The following is a 20476-nucleotide window of genomic DNA, read 5'->3' as shown; positions in this document are numbered from 1 at the left end:
CCATATTTAAGTAAATTTCTGTTTTAAAAAGAAGTGAAATTACATCTTTTTCAAGATGAATAGCCACATATTATGTAAAAAAAAAAAAAATCATTATATATTCTTGTGCTTTGTTCTCCCTGATTTCCCTAAAAAGTGTCACTTTTTCTGATATTTTCTTTAGGCAGTTTGATTATGCCGAGGCACGTTTCAGGAGAATTGCTCCAATGTAACATTTCATTTTCTTCCCCACATGTGACAAAAACAAATGCATTCATTTCAAATTTCAAATGCAGCAGGACACCACACCGAGTTCCAGAACGCCCTGCTCTAAGCCAATCAAGATCGAGGAGGCGGAGAGGACGCGCACGCTGATTGGTTCATTTAAAAATAACAAGCACGCAACCCGCCATTTAAATGTTTTAAAAGTCGTGTGTGTTTCCCTTGTTTATTCACAAGTGTGGAAAGTGAAAAGAGCATTAGTGCCACGCCTGATTGACTGTCTTCGTCTCGTGTAAGGTAAGCCAGAGAATAGATTTGAAACGGTGCTCCTCGGTTGATTTTATGTTAAAGCAGTCTGCACGCTATCAAACTTATTACGGTCAAAGGTTAATGTTACTGTCACAACGTTAGCTACAGTTTCATCTGATTATTATAGAAACGAAATGGGGAAATTTCACGCCAACTGACCTTCGTTAAGCTAGCTTGTTGTTGACGTGCAAGCTAGTTCTTTATTTTTTAGCTGAATCCTAATATATAAGTGTGTGTGTAATCGTTATGTAGACCTAGTAATTGAAGTCTGTAAACATTCTATGTTTGAAATGAAATCATGTTATGTATCAATGTTGTACGAGCACTTTACAGGCACTCATTTAAATAATTAAAAGTCAGGAGGGCAAGTGTTTAATTGTTTGTATATTTCTAAATGACCAATAACCTGAATCCTTAAATATCTTATCTGTATTTTATACTAGTGTACCGTCTTCTATACTTGGATGGGGTTTTGTTACCGTATTTGTTTGTGTTTTTCAGTTGTTTTTATTCTGCTCTGATATACATTAAACTGTATTCTGTTCTTTTCCCGTGTGAGCCAGTTAACGTTCATTAAGCGTCATGGGATCCAGTGAGAGCAAGATGGTGGTTTCTGCACCAATAAAACCCAAACCTGCAATCAAAAACAGTCGAGTCAGTGATCTGATTGATCCACGCTCTCCTTCAACAGGAGTGGTTCGTACACCTATTCAGGTAGGTTAGCTGGCTGACTTGCTACCCCACATACTGTATACTATGTGAGGTGGAAACATTTAAAAACAGGTTAACCATACAACATATTTTTCCTAGGTCGGTGGGCTTGTGTCCAAAACTGAGTGTCCACTGGCATTCGCTGATCCCCGGTCACCTACTATTGCCGTTTGCCGCACCCCTATCAGAGAAGTCATGAGAGGTAACTATTAGTTAAAGATTAACTTTAACTTTTAACTTTTCTCACCTGCAAAATGTCCTGTAACATAATGTTCCTGCATTGTACCCTACAGCGACAGTTGGGTCTTTTGCCCACCGCCTAAGCATGCTTTTGCACAATGAGACTGAAGGCAAAGTCCCTGAAGCCCCTCAGAAATTCTTCAATGATGCCGTGGAGGAAGAGGTCTTTCAGGGTGAAGAGCTGTCTTCTACTGAGCCCCTCCTGACTCATCACTCCCCTCACACCTTTGGCTCCCTGGCTGAGCACGCTCACCTCCTGGCCACACCTGTGCAGCCCCCTCTCCAAAGTGTGGGTGACTCGAGCCCCTTTGTGCTTCTTGAGAAACCCCAAGTGGAGTTGGATATTGAAACTGAGGCAGAAATCAGCCTAGAGGAGGCTGAAGAAGCAAGAGAGTCTCCTCTTCACAAGAGACTGAGCATGAGCCTGATAACTTGCCATGAGGGGGCAACCTCATCCCAGATCATTGTTGAGGTGCACAATGACAGTACTTCATCCCCAGTGCCTAGTGTGGAAGTGGACCTACTCGGGGATGGTGTGGATCATTCTTATGCCCTTCCCTCTGTCACTGTTGAACCAGAGTCCCCTGTTGAGCCTTCCCTCCCCAATGATTTAGATGGTTCCCCTGCCCAGTCAGAGGAAACAAAGCCATCTTCTGAGGAAACCGAAGAGCTTGTTGGAGAATCTCCTTTGCCTTCTCCACCAGAGCAGCCTCAGCTCAGCACCGGCATCCGCTGCCCCACCTTTGACTCAAAGAGCCCCAGTCAGGTGGTGTTCAAGCCGCAGTGGTTGGGAAAAGGGTTTGGTGCTACTAAGCCAAGAGCTAGAAGAGTGCAGGCTGGAAAAGGAGGCTCTTCTCCTCTTGCGGTCCGTGTGGCCGTCAAGAAAGTAACCATGGAAATAAACGGACCGTCTGGAAAACTGAAGCAGAAAGGTATGTAGTTTGTTTGTTTGTTGCTTCTCGTTGTCTTTGATAATGTTGTTTGACGTTGCCCTTCTTTTTAAGGTACTGAAGGGCGCTCCCCGCTGCAGATCCTTAAAGGGACCAACTCGCCCAGGGGCCAACGTCCTCCGGTATTGAATACAAGCATGCACTCATTGCTAGTGATTCCTACTCTTTATATACTGAAACTTAATTTGAACCTGTATTGAGTTGTTAAGGTTATCTTGAGTAATTTAGTTGTCCTAAAGTGAATCCCAACACAAAGTAAATCAATTGCTGAGGTAATGTGTCCTCCCCACTTTACAGATGAAGCTGAAGGTGTCTACCCCAGATAAGCAGAGGCTGGGACAGATGGACCGCAGAGTGCTAGCAGTGTCTTTGGATAAGGAGAACCGATGATTCACTACAGCAACGTGTACAGAATCCTGACACTTTTATATCCCTTAAAACAAGCTTTTATGTGTAGTTTTCTTAAATGATTTTTGTCTTGTGTATATTACTTCTGCTGCTGTTTTCTATCCTGTTTTGTCCTCTTGTAAATATAAATAAAATTATTTGCATTAAAAAAGAAAAATACCACAACTCCTTGTTTATGCCAACGGCTAGTAATGAAGTTTCAGTAATCAACATTAGAGGGAACCTGTAAGTGAACCATGACCTTTATCTATGAAAAGCTGCCACGTTCGTATGCTTTCAGCCAAATATCTAAATTCTTTCATGGAGAAGTACTGAATATTTTTTTTCACAGTGGAAATGCAATGAGTTTTTAAGTTGTCACACTGACCTCTTTAAAATGAATTTGAAATTGTGCTTAGCAATATTTAAGCCATATTTCATGTCTCACATTTTCATTCAGAATAAAATATGGATATGTTCTAATCAAAGTTTTAACTAAAGTCAGTATATCAGAAATTGACACTAAAGACTTGTGTAATGCAGAATGCCATATTTATTAGACAGTCTTTAAAAACCGTATTGCTTTACTTTGCAGTGTGTATCCAGTGTTGGAAAAGAGGCAGTCCAAATTCCATTGCAAACTTAGACATTTGTTTTCTGTATGTACATAAAACTGCTTGAAGTTTATCTTGTACCATGCAGAAGAAAAAGTACGCGTTCACACACAGTTTCAGATGTATTGCTCATGTGCACACAATAGCTGTTATCATCCATGTAACATTTATACAAAAAGTCCTCCTGTCCTGAGACAAATGGGGTCAACTATTTTTTTGTAAGTGCTTAGTGAACCATGAAACACATGTTATTATCCCATCTGTCAGTTCAACAGTTTACCCAAAGCACTTTTCAGGTCTAGCTACAGAAGGGAGGAGGGGGGCAGGGGGGTTGCCCAAATTATGGGACCCCAAATCCTAATAAAATATTGTCCATCAATCACACACAGCAACTCAAACACTAATGTACATCTGCAAACTAGAACTCCATTTTAATTAAAGTTAGAAAATGAAAATAAAGTCAATGAACGTATCTAGGGAATCTACCAAAACTAAGAACAAACAGTCAAACAAAAAATGCAAACGCTCATATTATTTATATGACATAACTTATGCTTTGATATAAAACAGCATATTAGTATAGCTAGTGTGAACCTACACAGGCTTTAACTTGACATGTATTCATCTCTATCTCATCCAGTGTGCTACCATTTTCATTTGGCAACTGTTCTCATTGGGTTACCTCTGAAGTGTTGCGATAAATGTGCATATCGTTATTTTAACCGCAATAAAAGAAACTATTAAGAGGAATGATCTTTTACTGAGACCCCGCCCCTTTTCCCACCCCTAATTTTCCCCATAAAGTAAGAAGAAATGTGTGAGTGCTATGTGAGAGGAGAAAATCATCTTCACATTACAACCCCTCTCCAACATTAGATAGGACTTGGCACAATTAAAATACCCTCTTCTCACCCTATGCGGCACCGCGTACCTCAACCCCTCCCTCAAACAACAATTTCTTTTTTTATCTTCTTCACTTTTACCCAGGCATATGTTAACTGCTCTCTTTCTGCTCACTGGTGAGGAACAGCCTCAGTTCCATATCTTGAGGAAGCTGTCCCAGGATCCTGTGCAACACGCCATCCCATCTGAGGACACTCCGATACAGCTCACTCTGTTGTCGTGACCAGCCAGCACTCCTGGACCATGGCAAAGAAGAAAAAAACATGATGTAAGCTGAGTACCAGACAGAAAATGCAGAACACTTCATCCCATATCAGGAGTTAAACACTGGAGGTTTCAGATGCTTTAAAATCAGTTTCTAAATTGTCTTCATCATCTCTATTTTCCACCTGTACTCACCCACTCTCTCAGATTTCAGTGTGTCCCAGATGTTGACGTTAAAGTCGTCGTGGCCAGCCAGTAACAGGCGTCCTGACTTGGAGGGGGCCAGGGAGGTCACCCCGCACATGATGCTGGAGTCCTGGTAGGTGATGAGTTCCTGGTCAGCTCGCAGGTCGTACAGCTTACAGGTGGCGTCATCCGACCCTGTTATCACTGCGTTACCATTTGGGAAGAACTGGAAGAAAGAGAAGTGATTAGAAACTAGGCCTCCACTGAGCAAAAAAGGCAGATATTGGATACAGAAGAGAGGTGGTAATCTTCCTCATACTCACTCCAATTGCGTTGATGTCACTCTCATGGCCTCCAAAGGTCTGTCTGCATTGGGCCTCCCTGATGTCCCACAGCTTGGCTGTGAAGTCGCACGCCCCTGAGATGAAAAACTTGAAGTCTGGAGACACGGCCAGGGACATGCAGTCTCCCTGGTGCCCTGCAAAGATGGTCTTTTGGGTTCCTGTCTCAATGTCCCATAGTACGCTAGAAGGAAAGGGACCAAAGACAATGTTTATTTCTGTTTTAACAACAGAGAGAAAAGTTGCGGCATACTTTTTTTGTTCAGTTACTCATACTATATTCTTACCAGGTGCAGTCTCCAGAGCTGGTGATAATCTCACTGTCGCTGAGGAAACGACAGCAGGACAGGTAGCCTGGGCAATCAAAGAAATACCATGTGAAGAGCCTCAAGACATGAAGGACTCAAGTCAAGTCCAACATAAGAGCATCAATGACTTCAGAAGAATTAAGTTGGAGCTGTGTTGTCCTACCTGTGTGTGCAGCCAGCTCACGCATGACTTTGACGTTTCCGTCCTTTCCCTTGAGGTTGTAGATGGAGCACATGTTGTCCAGACCGCCACAAGCCACTAGGTTCCCCGAAGGTGCATAGGCGCAAGTCATTACCCACGATGACTTGAGAGGGATGGCATTCACCTGGGGACACACAGGACACAGGTGAAACTTAGTTCACCACTTCAACCACTGAAACCGAAAGGACTTAAATCACTGACTCTGAGCGTAAGCCACAAATGCTCTATAAACATATTTTCTAAATCAGCTTCTTGGTATATAAGCGATAGGGTCCTGCATTAACACACTGGTTTCTACCAAAGTTCTTTGGCCATGGTAATATAACAGAGATTTCTGTTAAATATTTCTTTTTAAACTTTGATTGTTGCTTTATATTCACTTATATTTACTGTTTTAGAGAAATTTTTAAGATTTAATGATTTGAAGAAGAAGTGTTTAGGTGTTTTAAGCAGTGAGGTTACATGTGTACATGTGAATGTTTGCATGTTTGAGGGTGGATGTAGCCTACTCTGCAAAGTTTGTTTCAGTTACTGCTGGCTGAGTTTCAGCTGGGAAAGCAAATTCATGGCTGCATGTGGTGTACATTTGCCCTCAACCACCATCACTGTAATTATGCTACCCCTCTCCTTTTCCCTTTCCTACCTTGTTGGTTGTAATGCTGTCCCACACTATGAGTTTTCCATCTTGTGAGGCACTGACACACAGCCTGGTGGTGTAACAATGATAGTGATTAAAAAAAAACAAAGATAGAAAAAAAACAAAGAAGACATGTACAGTAAGCTAATAAATCAGGCACGTTCCTCTTAATTCATGCAGTTAAAAGTACTTCACAAATCTAATTTACCAATCAGAATTGCATTTATTGCATTTATTGGCTCTCCTAACTCTAATTTTGTGCTATATTGAATAGAAACCTATTAGATCTTGGCTGTAAACTAAAACAAGAGGTGTTATTTCAATTTGTGTATTTACGTGGAGTCAGCGCCCCAGTGCATAGCGTAGATCTTGGCAAGGTGACCCCTTAGTGTTTTCCTGGTCTTCAACTGGACACGCCCCACCACAGTGATCCCGGCGGCTGCCTCTTGCAGTGTGGTGTCTTGCACTGTCTTACGAGCTGCCTGGGGAGCAGATACAAACACAAGTAGTCAGGTTACTGCCAGTGTTGAGCTTAGATGTGTATATATATATATATACATATATATATATATATATATATATATATATATAACAATGATAATGATGAATACTGTTGACAGTCAAATTGCCTATTAAAGATGATATGGATGAGCCTACTGACAGTGATCTGGTCTTTGAGATTCTCCATCTCCTTTCGCAATTCCTCCATTTCACCCATGGCGATGGTTGTTAGGCACTGTCACCAATGGAAACAGGGAGAGATGGCAGGAAAGCTGATAATCTTGAAATGAAGAAGAAAGAGAGGTGGAGACAACAAAAACAAAATTTAGTTACTAAGAAATCATTCAAGAAAAATAGTTGTGATTCGTAGGTATATTTTCCAGTAACAGCATTCCCTGTGCAGATACCTCTCTTGCTCCAGTCTCCAAGTAAGTGCTATTTTGCAAGTCAAACTGGCCCCTCATCCACTTTGCAAACTTTCATAAACAAGGCAGGAGCACACACGGAAACCCACAGAACACACCTACTTACACCCAATCGCACGCAGACTGATTGAATATTCAAGCATGACATTAACAGGGAAAGTATTTGCTCTTCAAATGATGTGACACCTATTGAGAGCACACATCCTCACCCTGAATGTACACACAAACCAGTATGTCCTCTAACAATGTCATTAGCTCTCAGCCAGTCACCTCTCACATTTCTTAACAAATTCACAGCGATGACAGGTGGTTTGTGCCATTTAACACTCCAGTGAGCTCTCGCCTAATGTTGATGGCTTTTGAATTTGATATTGTCATGATTAAATGAGCAATGTTTAGCAGTGAACCAATCACCTAATGGACAAACTCATACAGTGTGATAAATGTAATCAAGGCACAAGTGAAAGAGGCAGAGTCACAGAGCTGATTTTACAGAAACAGAGCAGTTCAAAGAGACATGACACTAACTTCATGGTAAAGCAGCACAATATAACCAATCTCAACAACAACACCCTCCTCCTCCTACTGTACATGTGCAGATATCACAAATGACTTTTCCCTCTTGTGATGAACTACTTGTCATGATGCTATTTCCTTTTATCTTACCTTAAAAACTGATAGGAGGGAATACTTGCGTTGATGTTATCGAATGCGTCCCTGCAGCAATCTCTCTCTCTCTCTCTCTCTCTCTCTCTCTCGCTCTCTCTCTTTCACTATTTGAATGAGAGTCCCTGTCAAAACACATGACCAATTGGATTTGCCTCTAATTTGTTTGAAGTGAAAAGGAGAGGAAGGGAGTGAAGGAAGGAGGGAGTGACTGTAAAAGAAAGAAATTTGCTTTAAGTGTTTGCCACTGGCCTCTATCCTTTATCTATCTGTAATGCTTAAAGTGAATGGAAGGATGGCCTGAAATGTGTTAAAATACTATTACAGTGTGTGTTTATGGCCTTTATAGTAGTGCTGTGCTCCAAACACCTCAGCAGGTACAGTATGGGTGTCCTGCATGAAACTGCTGATGACTACAGTGTCCCTGAAGTTGGTAACAGGGGATTTTAGGCCTTTGTTCCAGATGGTAAATTGCTTCGATAATGAGTTTTGTAATGAATGCTTGAGTGTTTTAGTCGTGCTGTTATCCTTTTGCCATTCTGTTCCTGGGACCCTGCCATTGTTCCATGTGATTAAATGACTATTCGGGCCTGCCGGATGGTGAAGTGCATTAGCACAGCCAGAGAGAAGAGGAGGCACATGGAGGGAGGGAGAGGGGAGGGGAGGGAGGTGTGTTGGAGAGTAAGAGGCGAGGCAGGAGAGTGAGATTTAAATCCTACTGGCTGAGATTTTAAAGGGAAGCCTTTTGAATCAAATCTGCTCTCATCCGATTATTGACTGCTCTTTGCATTTGGATAAGAGATGGAGAAAGGGATGGGAGAGGGGGGGGGGGGGACAGATAGTGGGATGAGAATAAGGGAGGGGGGGCAGATGGAGGACGCAGAGAGAGTTGTGAGAAAGGGAGCCTGTGAAAGGTGGAATGTTCTTTCTGTGTGACTGGGCCTATGAACTTTAATGTGACCAGGGATCTGAGAGCTCCTGGCATTCTTGGTCCAACAACAAAACAAGATCTCAGAACATGGCTGTTGTTAATTTGATTGTGTGATGCCTTTTAGTTCCTGTATTCCTCATAGCCAGTTAACACAAAACTTGGGTGATATGGTGATACTGTGAGGCAAAATAAATTTGTCTTTCAACAGAGATTTAGCCACATTGTTTATTCAGTGACATCTGACTGTTTAGTATATCTGGGTGTATAATGCTGTGGTGGGCAATGTTTTAAATCAATGAGCAGGACTGGTTTATGGTCATATTGAAATGTGTATGTGATTTTTTTATTCAATGTGATAATGTACAGTACCTTTTATGTAATCACTGGATTAGCCTTAAACAGACATACCTGTCTGGTTATTTTATACATCATCAATTTTACTAGTAGAGTTTCCTGAAGCTATACTATAATAACACACCATATATCAATATAACATTACATATTCTATAACAGAGATTGTGTCCATAAACCCGAAACTTAACTAACAAGCCTTTTCTTTCTTCTTAAAACTGTAGGACAGTCAGTCATTTCAAAATGAAATGTTACCACTTTGAATCTAAATTTTACAACACGCCTGATACATCCACACAAACAACTTAACGTTTATCATGCAGATTATTTCTGACAGTATTAAGAATCAGACAACAAAAGGAATTTGTTTTTTGTCTGGCTTGTATAGCTGATCCCATGTAAATCCCTCTGCTGTGTGCCATCAACACATGCTAAAACTCATGAAAGTGCATACAATGTGATAGAATTTTGAATAGCATCTCTATATTTGATATCAATATATATATATATTTTTAACGTATGTCCTACACACTGTAAGATCACAAGTATATGATTTTGTAAGCGTACTGCACTTACAAAAAAATCCGCAACTTTTTAAGTTGGGAATTAACTTTTGTTTATATTTATGTTTAACTATATATACGATCATGACCGACAAAAAACTATAAGCTTTAGGATTCAAGCTCTCAGTCTTGAAACCAAGAGTCTTTGAATGTGATCCATCATCTGAGCAGCATGGCACAACTTCACAACTATTTAGAACAAAATATATAAAATGCAACATACGGACATCCACTCACCAATTAGGAGACTCCTCTCAAGGTGTTTTATTAGATCTTTAATCACTTTTCCTCCAGCGGTCTCCCTCTGGTCGTTGTCATAAGTTCAGCCTGCCTGTACACTTACTCCCGCTCATTCACTTTTGGTATCACGCACAGTTGGATATTCCTCCGTCACTCACTCTCTCCACTGCTCCTATGAGGAACAGATGAGGATTGGAGGGATGGAGGGAGATCAGTGATGAGGGGATAAACCCTGGGATGGACAGAAAGAGGGGTGGGGGCTGGGAATCAAGTGGGGGTAAAAAAGAGACAGAAAGGGAGAGGAGACAGTGGGGGAAACCAAACAAGGTGCAGAGCATGGTTATGGGGTCACAAGACATAAGCTGGGGTGAATCTGAATAGAAAACTAAGAGATGGAAATCATGGAGGGGAGGGGGAAAGAAGATAAATAGAGGATCTGGGAACATGGCTTTTTATGGTGCTGAGGTAGACTTTAAAAGATCTATGACTGGCAGGAGGGTTTGTGTTTTGTAAACCCGAGGTAAGGCTAATTTTAGAAGGTTTACGGGCAGAGAGGGAGATTGGCAGAGCAGAGATCAGACCGAGTACAGTAGTGATATGGAGAATAACAGCAAGGATCCAGGAGAGATGTCTTTCTGGTTCATTCGTACTATACAAACAGTTCCCCCAGGCATGGACACATACTCACAGTATACAGGATATGTGCTACTGGAACTAGCTATTGCACTACAGTGTCTATCCTCTTTGTTCTGAGTGTCAAATATACACATTTCTCTCTTTTTCTTTTTCATTAGTGACCTAATGTCACACCTAAGAGTTCCCCTGTTTGGTCCAAATACCCCCCCTGGATAGCTTAAGCTCTGCTCTGGTGGGGCCTAAGTGCTAAACAAACCCCCCAAACTTAGAGGTTCCTCTTTTGATGTTCGTCCCTTGCCCTTTAGAGAGTGTGCAGCCCACTGCTGTTACACATTATTTAACAAAGTAAATCACCCATGTTAGTTAGGAAACTCACTATAGTTATGCACTCACTAGTCTCACTATCATGAGGTAGCACCTTCAGGTGGCTCTCTGAATATGGTGACCACTTTCACCCAAAAGGCCTGGGATAGAGCCCCTTAAATCAGCTGCTGAAGTGGCATTAAGTAAGATACTGAAACTCACTGAAATACTTTTTCATTGGTAAGTTTGACTTGCCCTTCATGGAAGAGGCCGACCGTTTCTCCCTGAAGTTTTCACAATGATCCTTTGACAGTCAGAAGAGTGAGTCGGCAACTATGTTTACTTATGAACTGAACTAATGTGCATTGTGTCTAGAATACATAGTAGTAGTTTGCTGTGAACAAACATGGTGAAACAAGCTATGCACATCCACCACTAAAATGTATACAGTTTACAAATGATTAGTAAGACATGTATTATTTTACTGATATTTGTAGTTCTTGGTTATGCTAAAGTGAATTCTTCAATGCTAGATGCTGTGTAGAAAACCAAGGAAAACACATTTAAATGAAGTGAAACAGGTTGTGAATTGTCACTAGTGCCCGGGATGCTGCTATAACTGATCATGACCTTTGACCTCCCTGTAGATGGGGGGCAAAAGTAAATGAAAGTTTTCTGCAAGGATCAATTATCATATTTGATAATAATAATGAAAAAATATTTGAATAATTAAACAGCCTCATTGTGAGTCTTACACAGTATGGAATTCTTCTGGTTGTGTGTGTGTGTGTGTGTTTGTTGCCTACTTTCTATGTTTCCCCTGTTTCAGTGTGAATAAATTCAGTTCTGTAGTTTAAAAAATGTTGACAGAAGCCGACTAGCCGTTTTGGATAAAGTGACCCTAGATTTTGGAGAAATGGAGTTGCGGGCTGTGAAATGGAGTATAAAAACAAGAGAAATCTGAAAGCAAGGGAAAAAATGATTTTTTTAGCAGGCGCACCGACACTGGCCAGGATAAAGACAGAGAGAGTGTATTTTTGGGTTACTATTTAAAGACCAGTGTTGTCTGGATCTTGCATTATCCCTACTATAAAACGTTTTATTTCACTATTTGTAGTTTGGCTTATAACTAACATTGCTTTGGTTCTTCTGGCATTTTTAAAGTCATATGAACTTTGTACCAACACTAACTCAATGTTAGGAGAGTAGATTTTTTTAAGTCTATAAAGCCCAGCAAGGGTCACTTATTGAACCTTTAACCTTGTTTTGAATAAATGGGGTGTAAGTGGGTGGAGTGGGGAGGGGTGATTGGATTAAATGCAATATCGGTCACAAACAACTATTGTGACATGAATGTAGAATCATGAATTTTAATCCTCCACATGTTATGTTTACACCTACAATGGATGTAAAGCATCACATAGGAAGGCCAGAAATCATCTGTCGACACCTAGTGAGTTGTATGGGCCACAAATAGTAGCATAGTAAATGCACGGAAGTGCAACTTATCGGCTGAGTGATGTCAACTACTCACTATACACAGTACTCAGTTATAATGACAACATGATGCTGTGATTTCAGTTTTATAACTGTTAGACCTTACATCATTTCTGCATAAAATATGTAAATATGACATCATACAGCATGTAAATGTCATGCTCTTCTGCCAAGTGTGTAATTGGAACAGTAGACAGCCTGGGTTCTTAGTGTAGGATATCTAGGATGCATTATATAGACATAACACCTACTTAAAAGGAGATTAATGCAGACATTTAGGGTGCTGAATGGTTTCAGCATGTGAGGGAGGGAAAAGGTTAAAACCCAGCTCCATTAAACAGGCCTGCCGACCCAATTCTGCAGTGGCGGAGGATTATAACACAGGGTGGAGTGAGAGTGTTAATATGGGCCATAAACAGTACTTGATTCTGTACCTAATGCACTAGACGAAAGCAGAGGAGGGGGCTGTAAAGGAGACACTGGTTGTAATGGGAAGGATAAGAAGGAAGTGGGTGGTCGAGTGTCACTCCGCTGGACGTGAATGATTAAATGATCTCTAGCTGGATTACTATTCCATATTCAAAATGGGAGATTTTTTAAGCTTCATAAACAAATGCACTCATTTATGAGGGATTAACGGTAATCTCTCTATTTCTATCCTTTTTTCCCCTGTGCACCTCTCTCTCTCTGTTCCCTTTTCTGCCTCTTACTGCCTCAAACTGTAGTTTCTGACGTACTGCGCTAATCTAAGTACTTTTACAGTTTCCTACTGCGGTGTTGCTGTCTAATCACATATCTTATCACATGCTTCTACTCTAAACAGACAGTAACAGACTGACAAACACATTACAAGGTTTTAAGTCACCTTCTAGTTTTATTTTTATTTTGAATCAGCAGAGGGTGTGAGGTAATCACTTAATAGATTACACAGCCTTGCTTTAACTTTTTGTCCTCTTTTAGTCTCTTTAGTCCCTCATTTGTGATATGATATATATATATATATATATATATATATATATAGTACTCATGCGACATTGGTAAAAAAAGAAAAAGTCACATTTATTTCTTCTTTTATTCTCTTCATTTTCTAATGAAGTGATATCGGTCAATCAAGCTGCTAAAACAAAAGTACAGATTGACATTAGAGGGAGGAAAGGACCGCGTTTCCCTCACTTATTTTCATCATATACAGTATAAATACAGTAAATACAAACACGCAAGCAGCTTTACATAAAAAGGCAGCAAGATGAAGAGAATGATTGTGTGGCTAAAAACGTAAACGTGTTCATGGTTGGTGTCATGGTCCAATTATGGGATGGCGGACTAGTCCACTAGAGTGGACAAAGATGAGAATGTTTTCCAGTTTGGGTGGTTCAGTGTGTCAGGTTTGTTCTGGCTCTCACAGCTCATCTTTGCCCCCTGTCACCCTGCCTCTCCCTTTGCTCCTCTCCTTTGATGCTTGGTTCCGAGCGTTCCTGCCGGGGGTGGCGCTGCCCTCTGCCTCTTCATTGTCTTTTTTCACCACACTCTGTCCGTCTGCTGCCCACATGGCCTCTGCCTCCTCTCGCTCCTGAGGGAGAGAAACAAAAGCATAGCAATGACATATAATATATTGAATTAAATATAGGGTGGTCACTATGACATAAAAAGCAAGTTTGGAAGAGACAGATTCCATTTATTCCTAGGTTATTCTAGATGAATATTCTATATTTTAATTATTCTTGTTTTTTCCAATGATAGGCTAAATGATATTAGTGAGGAGGCTCTGCCAGCATAATGTGGTTCTCCTCTAGTAAAGTGAGTCTACGTAGCTTTGGCTGAACAGCAGCCACTAGGCCGCTCCACTGACAACTGTAGGGTAATGGGAAATAATAAAACATAACGTAACGATAGCACATGTAGAGAAGACTAATAAAGTCAGCAAACTGACTCAGCAATGTCCATTACACAGCAATATCTATGTAAACTTAGCTAACTTTAGCTAGCATTAGCCACCATGAGCTACTGATCATACCAGACCTACTAAGGTTGTAGCAAGGGTGTGTTTCTTTGCTTGTGAATTCAACTTCATATTTTTAAGCAGAAGAATGTGTAAAATAAGTGAGACAGTCTGCATGATGCTAAACAGTAGCCAGCATTAAAGTGGGTAAGCTACTGTAACTATTTCAAGATTCATTTTGGGCTTTAGTAGCTCCTGATATTTCTGCTATTTGTACAAATATATGATAAACCTAAAGGACACAGATGTGGAATGAGCAAGGGCTGCGCATGCCAAAACAAGAAAACAACCACCAGATTTGCATTGCACTCCAGCTGGTATTGTTATCTAACTCCGGTGTCACGACATTAACAACCACGGGACTGCAGACGACAGGTCCGACCTGAGGAGGAAGTCACTGCTGTGTGTCGTCGTAATGCTCACCATGTCCCTGTAGAGCTTCTCCTTGGTAAACCAGAGGGCCAGCGCGCACCGCCGGCCACTGGTCACTGCAGTAACACCGTGTGGATTTACTGGACCTGACGAGAAGCCCACCAGTCGACCGCAGCTGGGTTTTACTCGAGCCTGGACACATGGAGGAAGAGGGGAAAGCTTAAGGGAAGTGAGTTCAAATAAAATCTGGGTTTAAGGTTGAAAAGTGACTTACTGTTACTGTCTTGGCGTCCCTGTTAGTAAAGAACAACTCTCCTCCATCAAAGTTGTCATTCAGGTAGAGAATGGCACTGTGAGAGAAATAGGTTTTGAGGTCCGTCATCCAGCCATAAAAACTTAAATTCTCAATACTTATACAAATAAAATAAACATATTTTTCTAGTTTCCTTACTGATTATGATAATTTCTGCGTACCTGAGGTCTCTGTGTATGAATGCTGGCGGTTCCCTCCAGCACTGATTAGTCTCCGGCTCAAGGAGACAGTTGTCAACATGGACAGGGTGAGACAGGTCCAGCCTGCCCTCCTGGTCTCCTAAGGGCATCAAAATTAAACAAAACAATTTTACCTCCCAAAAGAACACTTTTAAATTCACAGCATAAAAGTCTATGAAACCCTGTAGTTGTTCTAGTTCCACATGGTCAGCCCTAATCCATTTCCTTTAGCAAGTAATAATGATCTCCCTCAAGAGAGATTTGGGTAATGTTGGTAATATTACCTGCAATAGCACTGCGGCAGACCAGGTGTGTGAAAGAGGTGAAGAGTCCTGAGGGGCTCCTGAAGTATGAGTGCAGCAGGTTTCTCACTCTCTCGCCCAGCTCATGTAACAGCCGGGCATCTGATTGGTTCACCAGGCCATCTTGAGCCAACTGGGAGAGAAGTTAAGATTATGTTAAAAAAAATATTAAAATATAAAGATAATATTGGTTCTTTAATTAATTCAGATGTAGTTCAGAGCTGCAAAGATTAATTGATAATTTGTCAACCGATAAATTAAATTAAATCAAACTATTTTTTATTTGATGTATTTTGATAATCGATTATTTGGTTTGAGCTGTTTTTTATTAAGAACATTTTAAAAATGATCTGCTTCCAGTTAATATTTTCAAATTTCTTTACTCCTCTGTGACAGTAAACTGAATATCTTTGAGTTGTGGCCAAAACAAGACAAGTGAGGATGTCATCTTGGGCTTTGGAAAACAGTGATCAACATTTTTTTTTACAATTTTCTGACATTTTATAGACCAAACGACTAATCAATTAATTGAGAAAATAATCAACAGATTCATCGACAATAAAATATAATCATTAGTCGCAGCCCCAAATTTCGTTCATTAATTTGTAGTACAGGTTATTCGGGTTCACTCAAAAACACGTCATATTTCTGCTCCCATTATCTCCCGTTCACCCACCTTTACAGACCTGAGGACAGTCAGGCCCTCAAACGTCTCATGAGGCGTGTGCGGAGACCGGCGTCCCCGGTAACCATCTCCAGCAGATGCTGCAGCCTATCAGAGACGAGATGAAATGATAGGTGAGAGGTCCTGTTTCTATTTAGAAGGCCTGACTCTTTAACAATCTGGACTTACTGTTGCTAACTGCAGTATTCTGTCACACTCCTTCTCAGTCATGACTCCATCGAGTACTACGCGATTGGTCCCATTCATAACCTTGTCATCCATGGTGATGGTAACACCCACCTGATGGACTGGACCACCTGAAGAAAGGATAAATGAAAAAGTATTAGAGAGGAAATTGGTAAATTCTTAACTGCGACAGACTGAATCAAGAGGGTGAACTGATTGTATCACCTGCAAAAAATCCACTGTCATCCACCTCCTCTTTCTGCTCTTGCTCTTTAATTCTCTCATTTATTTTCTCTTTTTCAGCTCTGAAAGTGAAACAATACTGAGTTGACTTTAAAATGCACTTTTACTAAAGATTTTGGCGCCAAATGGATTCCCTTCTGTCATTCTCACCTCCAACTATCCCTCAGTGATTCAGGTACAACATCTTCTGGAGTCCAAAGATCCTGAACGGAAAGCAATCATTAAATTTGTGGATGTCATTTTGTATCAAAATAGCGTACATTTGCCTCAGTACTTACTGGGTCGGTAAAACTGAAGTCAAGGTTCTCCCTACCAAAATACAGTAGCTTCTTTTCCTCCAAAGCACGACTAATGTATCTCACAATCTCCTGTGTGACAAATACACACAAACGTGTAATCAGCATGAACAAAAGTAAGAAAATTAAATACATATTTGAAGTCTGCGTGTCTGAAGTGACTTCACCGTGATTCCTCACTTCTTATTTAAGTAAAAACATAAAAGGAACTTAGATTATTACCACCATAGTGGTGATTTTAATGTAATGGCCATTAACCTGAGCAGGCTGTGTGCCCTGTGACTCTGTGTCTCCTCCTAGTGTCTCATAGTAGAGCTGCAGGTTGTCTAAGGAGTCCTTGTCAGAGGGGTAAAACAGGAGAAGAGAGCGAAGTGTCTGCACTGCTCCACTAATATCACCAGCTGTATGGAAACAGGAATGCAAAATAAGGAGGAGCGGCACCTAAGGGCTCAAAAATCATTTTGTTATGATAGGTAAAGAAAATTCAGAGGAAGATACACATACACTGTATTGTAACATTGAATGATCTTGAATAATAATAATTAAGTTTGACCTCCGAACCCTGACCTTTGAACTGTGCAATATGCAGATGCTCCAGCTGTGTGGGCAGGAAGTCCTCCTGAGAAGAAATCCTTCCGGGTCTTGTGGCTACCTGAGTCACACATGATTGCCGGCACGAGAGCAGGGAGAGGGAAAGAGCTAGACGGAAAAGAAATGTAGTGACAACGGGTCCTTTCCATTCTCTTTCTGCAGTCTAGAGTGGCCATTGTTGTTTTTTTTACCTGCAGCCTTCTCGAACACGCCATCAACACTGTCCACTCCCCTGTCCTCTGGCAGCCTCTGAGAGGCCACCTCACACTGCACCCTGCACTCGTCTGTCTGCCGCAGTGTTTCATTCACAGATGCTTTCCATTTCCCTGCTGCTTGCACCCAATCAGAGGAGGCCTCATACTGAACTGCAGAATCATAAAGGACCTGGGTTTGATGACACATATAGAGAGCATAATATAGTTAAACAAGCTGAATCATGTTATGACACGTGTTTCTGAATAGACTAAATATGTTGCTCAGGCAGAGATCTTCAATAAGTAAAACCAGGGTTGAATTACATGGTTGCATAAGAGAAAGTGAAGGTGAGAGAGAGGAATTCAGTCCCTCAAGCCCCATGTCTTTCCACACTCACATCTACAAAATATTTATCTGCAACAGAGAAGACTGTCCCATCCCTCCTGCTGATGTTGACCCAATAGAACTGTCCTGTTTACCCAAATAAAATTACGTATTTGGGTATATCAAATTCTGAGCCCATAGAAAGTGACAAAATGAACCGTAAAATTTAAATATTGATCCCTTTCCTAAACCGTAGTAAACAACTAGTATGTCTATGGTAAGCTGGACTCTCTACCATTATATATAATATACTATTCTCTGTCTTCCCCTTAAGCATTATTTTGTATATGAAAAGGCAAACCAGTGCAGTTTATCTACTTTACACTGCATGATTTCTGGGTATGGACATTTTTATGTTGCTTAAATACCTGGTGCAACTCCATTCCCCTGTCCTTTACAAAGACATCACCCCTCCTTCCTCACCCAGTGTTTCTCATTCTCAAGCTCTCTGTCCTGGAAGGCGTCCTCAGTTACTCCCTCCATCCGTCTGTACTTCTCAATGTTGTTCCTCATCTCTAAGTGACTGGGGTTGGCCACAAAGTAGGTATGAGCTGCTGATGCTGCCTTCTGCAACTTTTCCAACTGATGTGCAGGAAGCAGAGAGTAAATTGTGTTAGAGAATCACAGCATAGACATTGAGCTGTATGCCTCTAGATGTCACTTTGAAATAAGATAATATGTAAGTCTGTCAGCAGTAATGAGAAATTAACAAGTATTAGTATATGGCTACCTGAAGAATAGCTTACAGTACCTTATAATATGTGACCTGCAGGAAGTTGTAAGGGTTGCGAGAGCTGAATTCATACTCTATGTCAGTAGAAACTGGGAGCTGTCCTGCGGGTGAGACAGAGTGTCCAATACAGAACCTCAAACATTCAGCTCTCTGCTGCACCCAATCAAAGGTCCAGAGGTCCCACAGACGCCCCTCTTCAATATCTAACAATAGAGAAAACACGAATCATTTTTGGGAGTGAAATATACCATTGAAAACGTTCTGTCCTTTATTCAAAAAAATAATGTCTAAATAATAAACATAGTTGCATTGTCAACATTTGGAGTATATATGGAGCAGCTTGTGTTTAAAATCTACAAACTATACATTGGTAAAGAGTTTAATTGATACGTAAAAAATATGATTTATAAAGTAATCAACCAGTGACTCTAATCAAGTTTCTCACCAGTAATTATCTTTCAGTCAGTTTGGCTAACTGCTAGACCCCATGCTAGTAAAAGTAAAGGAAACCTGCTAAATGTGATAATGTTTGACTTCTTTTAAATTAATGAATACTTGAATGTATGCATTCAAACATAGGGCAGTGGTTCCCAAGGGCCCAAGATAAATCTAATGGGTCACAAGATGATAAGAAAAACAGCATTTCTGTTTCACAAAAGTATATTTTGGATACTGAGTTTTTCTTTTTTGGCCTTTTCTTGAGAAACAATTGATTACATTCAGCTCTGTCTTTAGGCCTCAAAAAAATCTTCATAGAATGAACTGCTGCGCTGACAACTGATGTACTTAATGGGAGTCAAGTAACATGGAATTTAAAGAAGTCACAAGCCCAAAAGTTTGGAAACCACAGGCATCGGCTAATAAAAGGGACTGTGCTGTATCATTTAAATGCAAATTTAATGTATTAATTACCCATGTAGATTAAGGAATTACTAATAAATAACTAATGAACAAGACCATAAAATATAAATTGGCACACCACTGACTCCATTTGAGGACACCCACTACACTACGCTCTCTCTACAAACACACATTCTAACTTACCCAGTTTATTGAACGCCTCTCTCCCTGCTGCCACACAGTCATCATGACACTGCCTGCGGACTCTAAACAGTGATTCCTTGGTCACGATGGCTTTCTCCAGCAGCTCCGCAGCCTTTACCCACTCCTCACCAAAATATGAGCGTACTCCACTGTAATACAAGAAATCATACGGCTGCAGCAGAGACAAAACACTGGAGCTGCCTCTACCCGGGGTTGCTGAGGTAAAATGTAGTAATGCTATAATAACTAAATGAAACGCCACGTATACAGTGAAACGATCAGAGTGCAGCGCCATGGTCCAAGAAACAAACCCTGTGGAGGAGTGAGTTTGAGTTGGGAGAAGGAGGGACTATGGAAATATTTGGGGGATGAAGGAATCGCAATACAGAAAGTTTCCTCCCGTTTGATTTCACATGATGTTTTTACTTCTAATCCACGTTAACGTTTTCGACTGGTAATTTCGTTAGTTTAAATCGAACTAAATGTGATTTATTTACATGTTTTGAGTTAATTAACATGAGACTACTGTAGCTGTGTGTTTACTGTAACGGAGTACTATCCAGCAAGTCACGTTGCAGTACGTCAACGTAGCCACGAGAGGAAGCCGTTGGTTCGTTTGAGTTCAACGGACGTTACCGTAAATATACAAATAAAAGAGGTTAAACTGAT

General features: G+C 40.8%; 3 protein-coding genes across 3 annotated transcripts; 1 reads left to right on the top strand and 2 right to left on the bottom strand.

Moving 5' to 3' along the window:
• The first annotated feature begins 394 nt into the window (after nt 1-394).
• On the top strand, nt 395-2974 carry cdca3 (cell division cycle associated 3). The gene is made up of 6 exons (XM_028581012.1): nt 395-498; nt 1074-1224; nt 1321-1423; nt 1515-2393; nt 2466-2533; nt 2709-2974. The coding sequence occupies exons 2-6, from the start codon at nt 1093-1095 to the stop codon at nt 2799-2801; spliced, it is 1275 nt and encodes a 424-aa protein (XP_028436813.1). The 5' UTR covers nt 395-498; nt 1074-1092; the 3' UTR covers nt 2802-2974.
• Nucleotides 2975-4444: 1470 nt separating this feature from the next.
• gnb3a (guanine nucleotide binding protein (G protein), beta polypeptide 3a) lies at nt 4445-6911 on the bottom strand. Its single transcript, XM_028581028.1, has 8 exons — nt 6855-6911; nt 6530-6675; nt 6200-6263; nt 5518-5680; nt 5334-5400; nt 5029-5230; nt 4715-4931; nt 4445-4551 (listed from the first exon to the last, which is right to left on the bottom strand). Exons 1-8 carry the CDS (start codon nt 6909-6911, stop codon nt 4445-4447), a joined length of 1023 nt encoding a protein of 340 aa, XP_028436829.1.
• Nucleotides 6912-13340: 6429 nt separating this feature from the next.
• Nucleotides 13341-20370, bottom strand: p3h3 (prolyl 3-hydroxylase 3). The gene is made up of 16 exons (XM_028580940.1): nt 19808-20370; nt 18782-18966; nt 18454-18612; nt 17643-17835; nt 17428-17559; nt 17119-17261; nt 16843-16932; nt 16715-16767; nt 16547-16626; nt 16325-16452; nt 16148-16243; nt 15454-15604; nt 15152-15269; nt 14952-15027; nt 14729-14869; nt 13341-13876 (listed from the first exon to the last, which is right to left on the bottom strand). Exons 1-16 carry the CDS (start codon nt 20100-20102, stop codon nt 13706-13708), a joined length of 2211 nt encoding a protein of 736 aa, XP_028436741.1. The 5' UTR covers nt 20103-20370; the 3' UTR covers nt 13341-13705.
• Nucleotides 20371-20476: the final 106 nt, after the last annotated feature.

This window comes from Perca flavescens, chromosome 6 (genome assembly GCF_004354835.1).
Source record: "Perca flavescens isolate YP-PL-M2 chromosome 6, PFLA_1.0, whole genome shotgun sequence".
NCBI classification, from domain to species: domain Eukaryota; kingdom Metazoa; phylum Chordata; class Actinopteri; order Perciformes; family Percidae; genus Perca; species Perca flavescens.
The sequence above is the reverse complement of the archived record's forward strand: the minus strand, read 5'-3'. Positions and strand labels throughout refer to the sequence as shown.

Coding starts and splice junctions, on each gene's coding strand:
- cdca3 (XM_028581012.1), top strand. CDS start 1,093: ATGGGATCCAGTGAGAGCAAGATGGTGGTTTCTGCACCAATAAAACCC. Junction 1,225..1,320: donor TGGTTCGTACACCTATTCAG/GTAGGTTAGCTG, acceptor TATTTTTCCTAG/GTCGGTGGGCTTGTGTCCAA. Junction 2,394..2,465: donor TGGAAAACTGAAGCAGAAAG/GTATGTAGTTTG, acceptor CTTCTTTTTAAG/GTACTGAAGGGCGCTCCCCG.
- gnb3a (XM_028581028.1), bottom strand. CDS start 6,911: ATGGGTGAAATGGAGGAATTGCGAAAGGAGATGGAGAATCTCAAAGAC. Junction 6,264..6,529: donor CACTGGGGCGCTGACTCCAC/GTAAATACACAA, acceptor TTACACCACCAG/GCTGTGTGTCAGTGCCTCAC. Junction 5,401..5,517: donor TGAGCTGGCTGCACACACAG/GTAGGACAACAC, acceptor TTGATTGCCCAG/GCTACCTGTCCTGCTGTCGT.
- p3h3 (XM_028580940.1), bottom strand. CDS start 20,102: ATGGCGCTGCACTCTGATCGTTTCACTGTATACGTGGCGTTTCATTTA. Junction 17,836..18,453: donor TTGAGAATGAGAAACACTGG/GTGAGGAAGGAG, acceptor CATCAAACCCAG/GTCCTTTATGATTCTGCAGT. Junction 16,768..16,842: donor ACTTCAGTTTTACCGACCCA/GTAAGTACTGAG, acceptor CTTTCCGTTCAG/GATCTTTGGACTCCAGAAGA.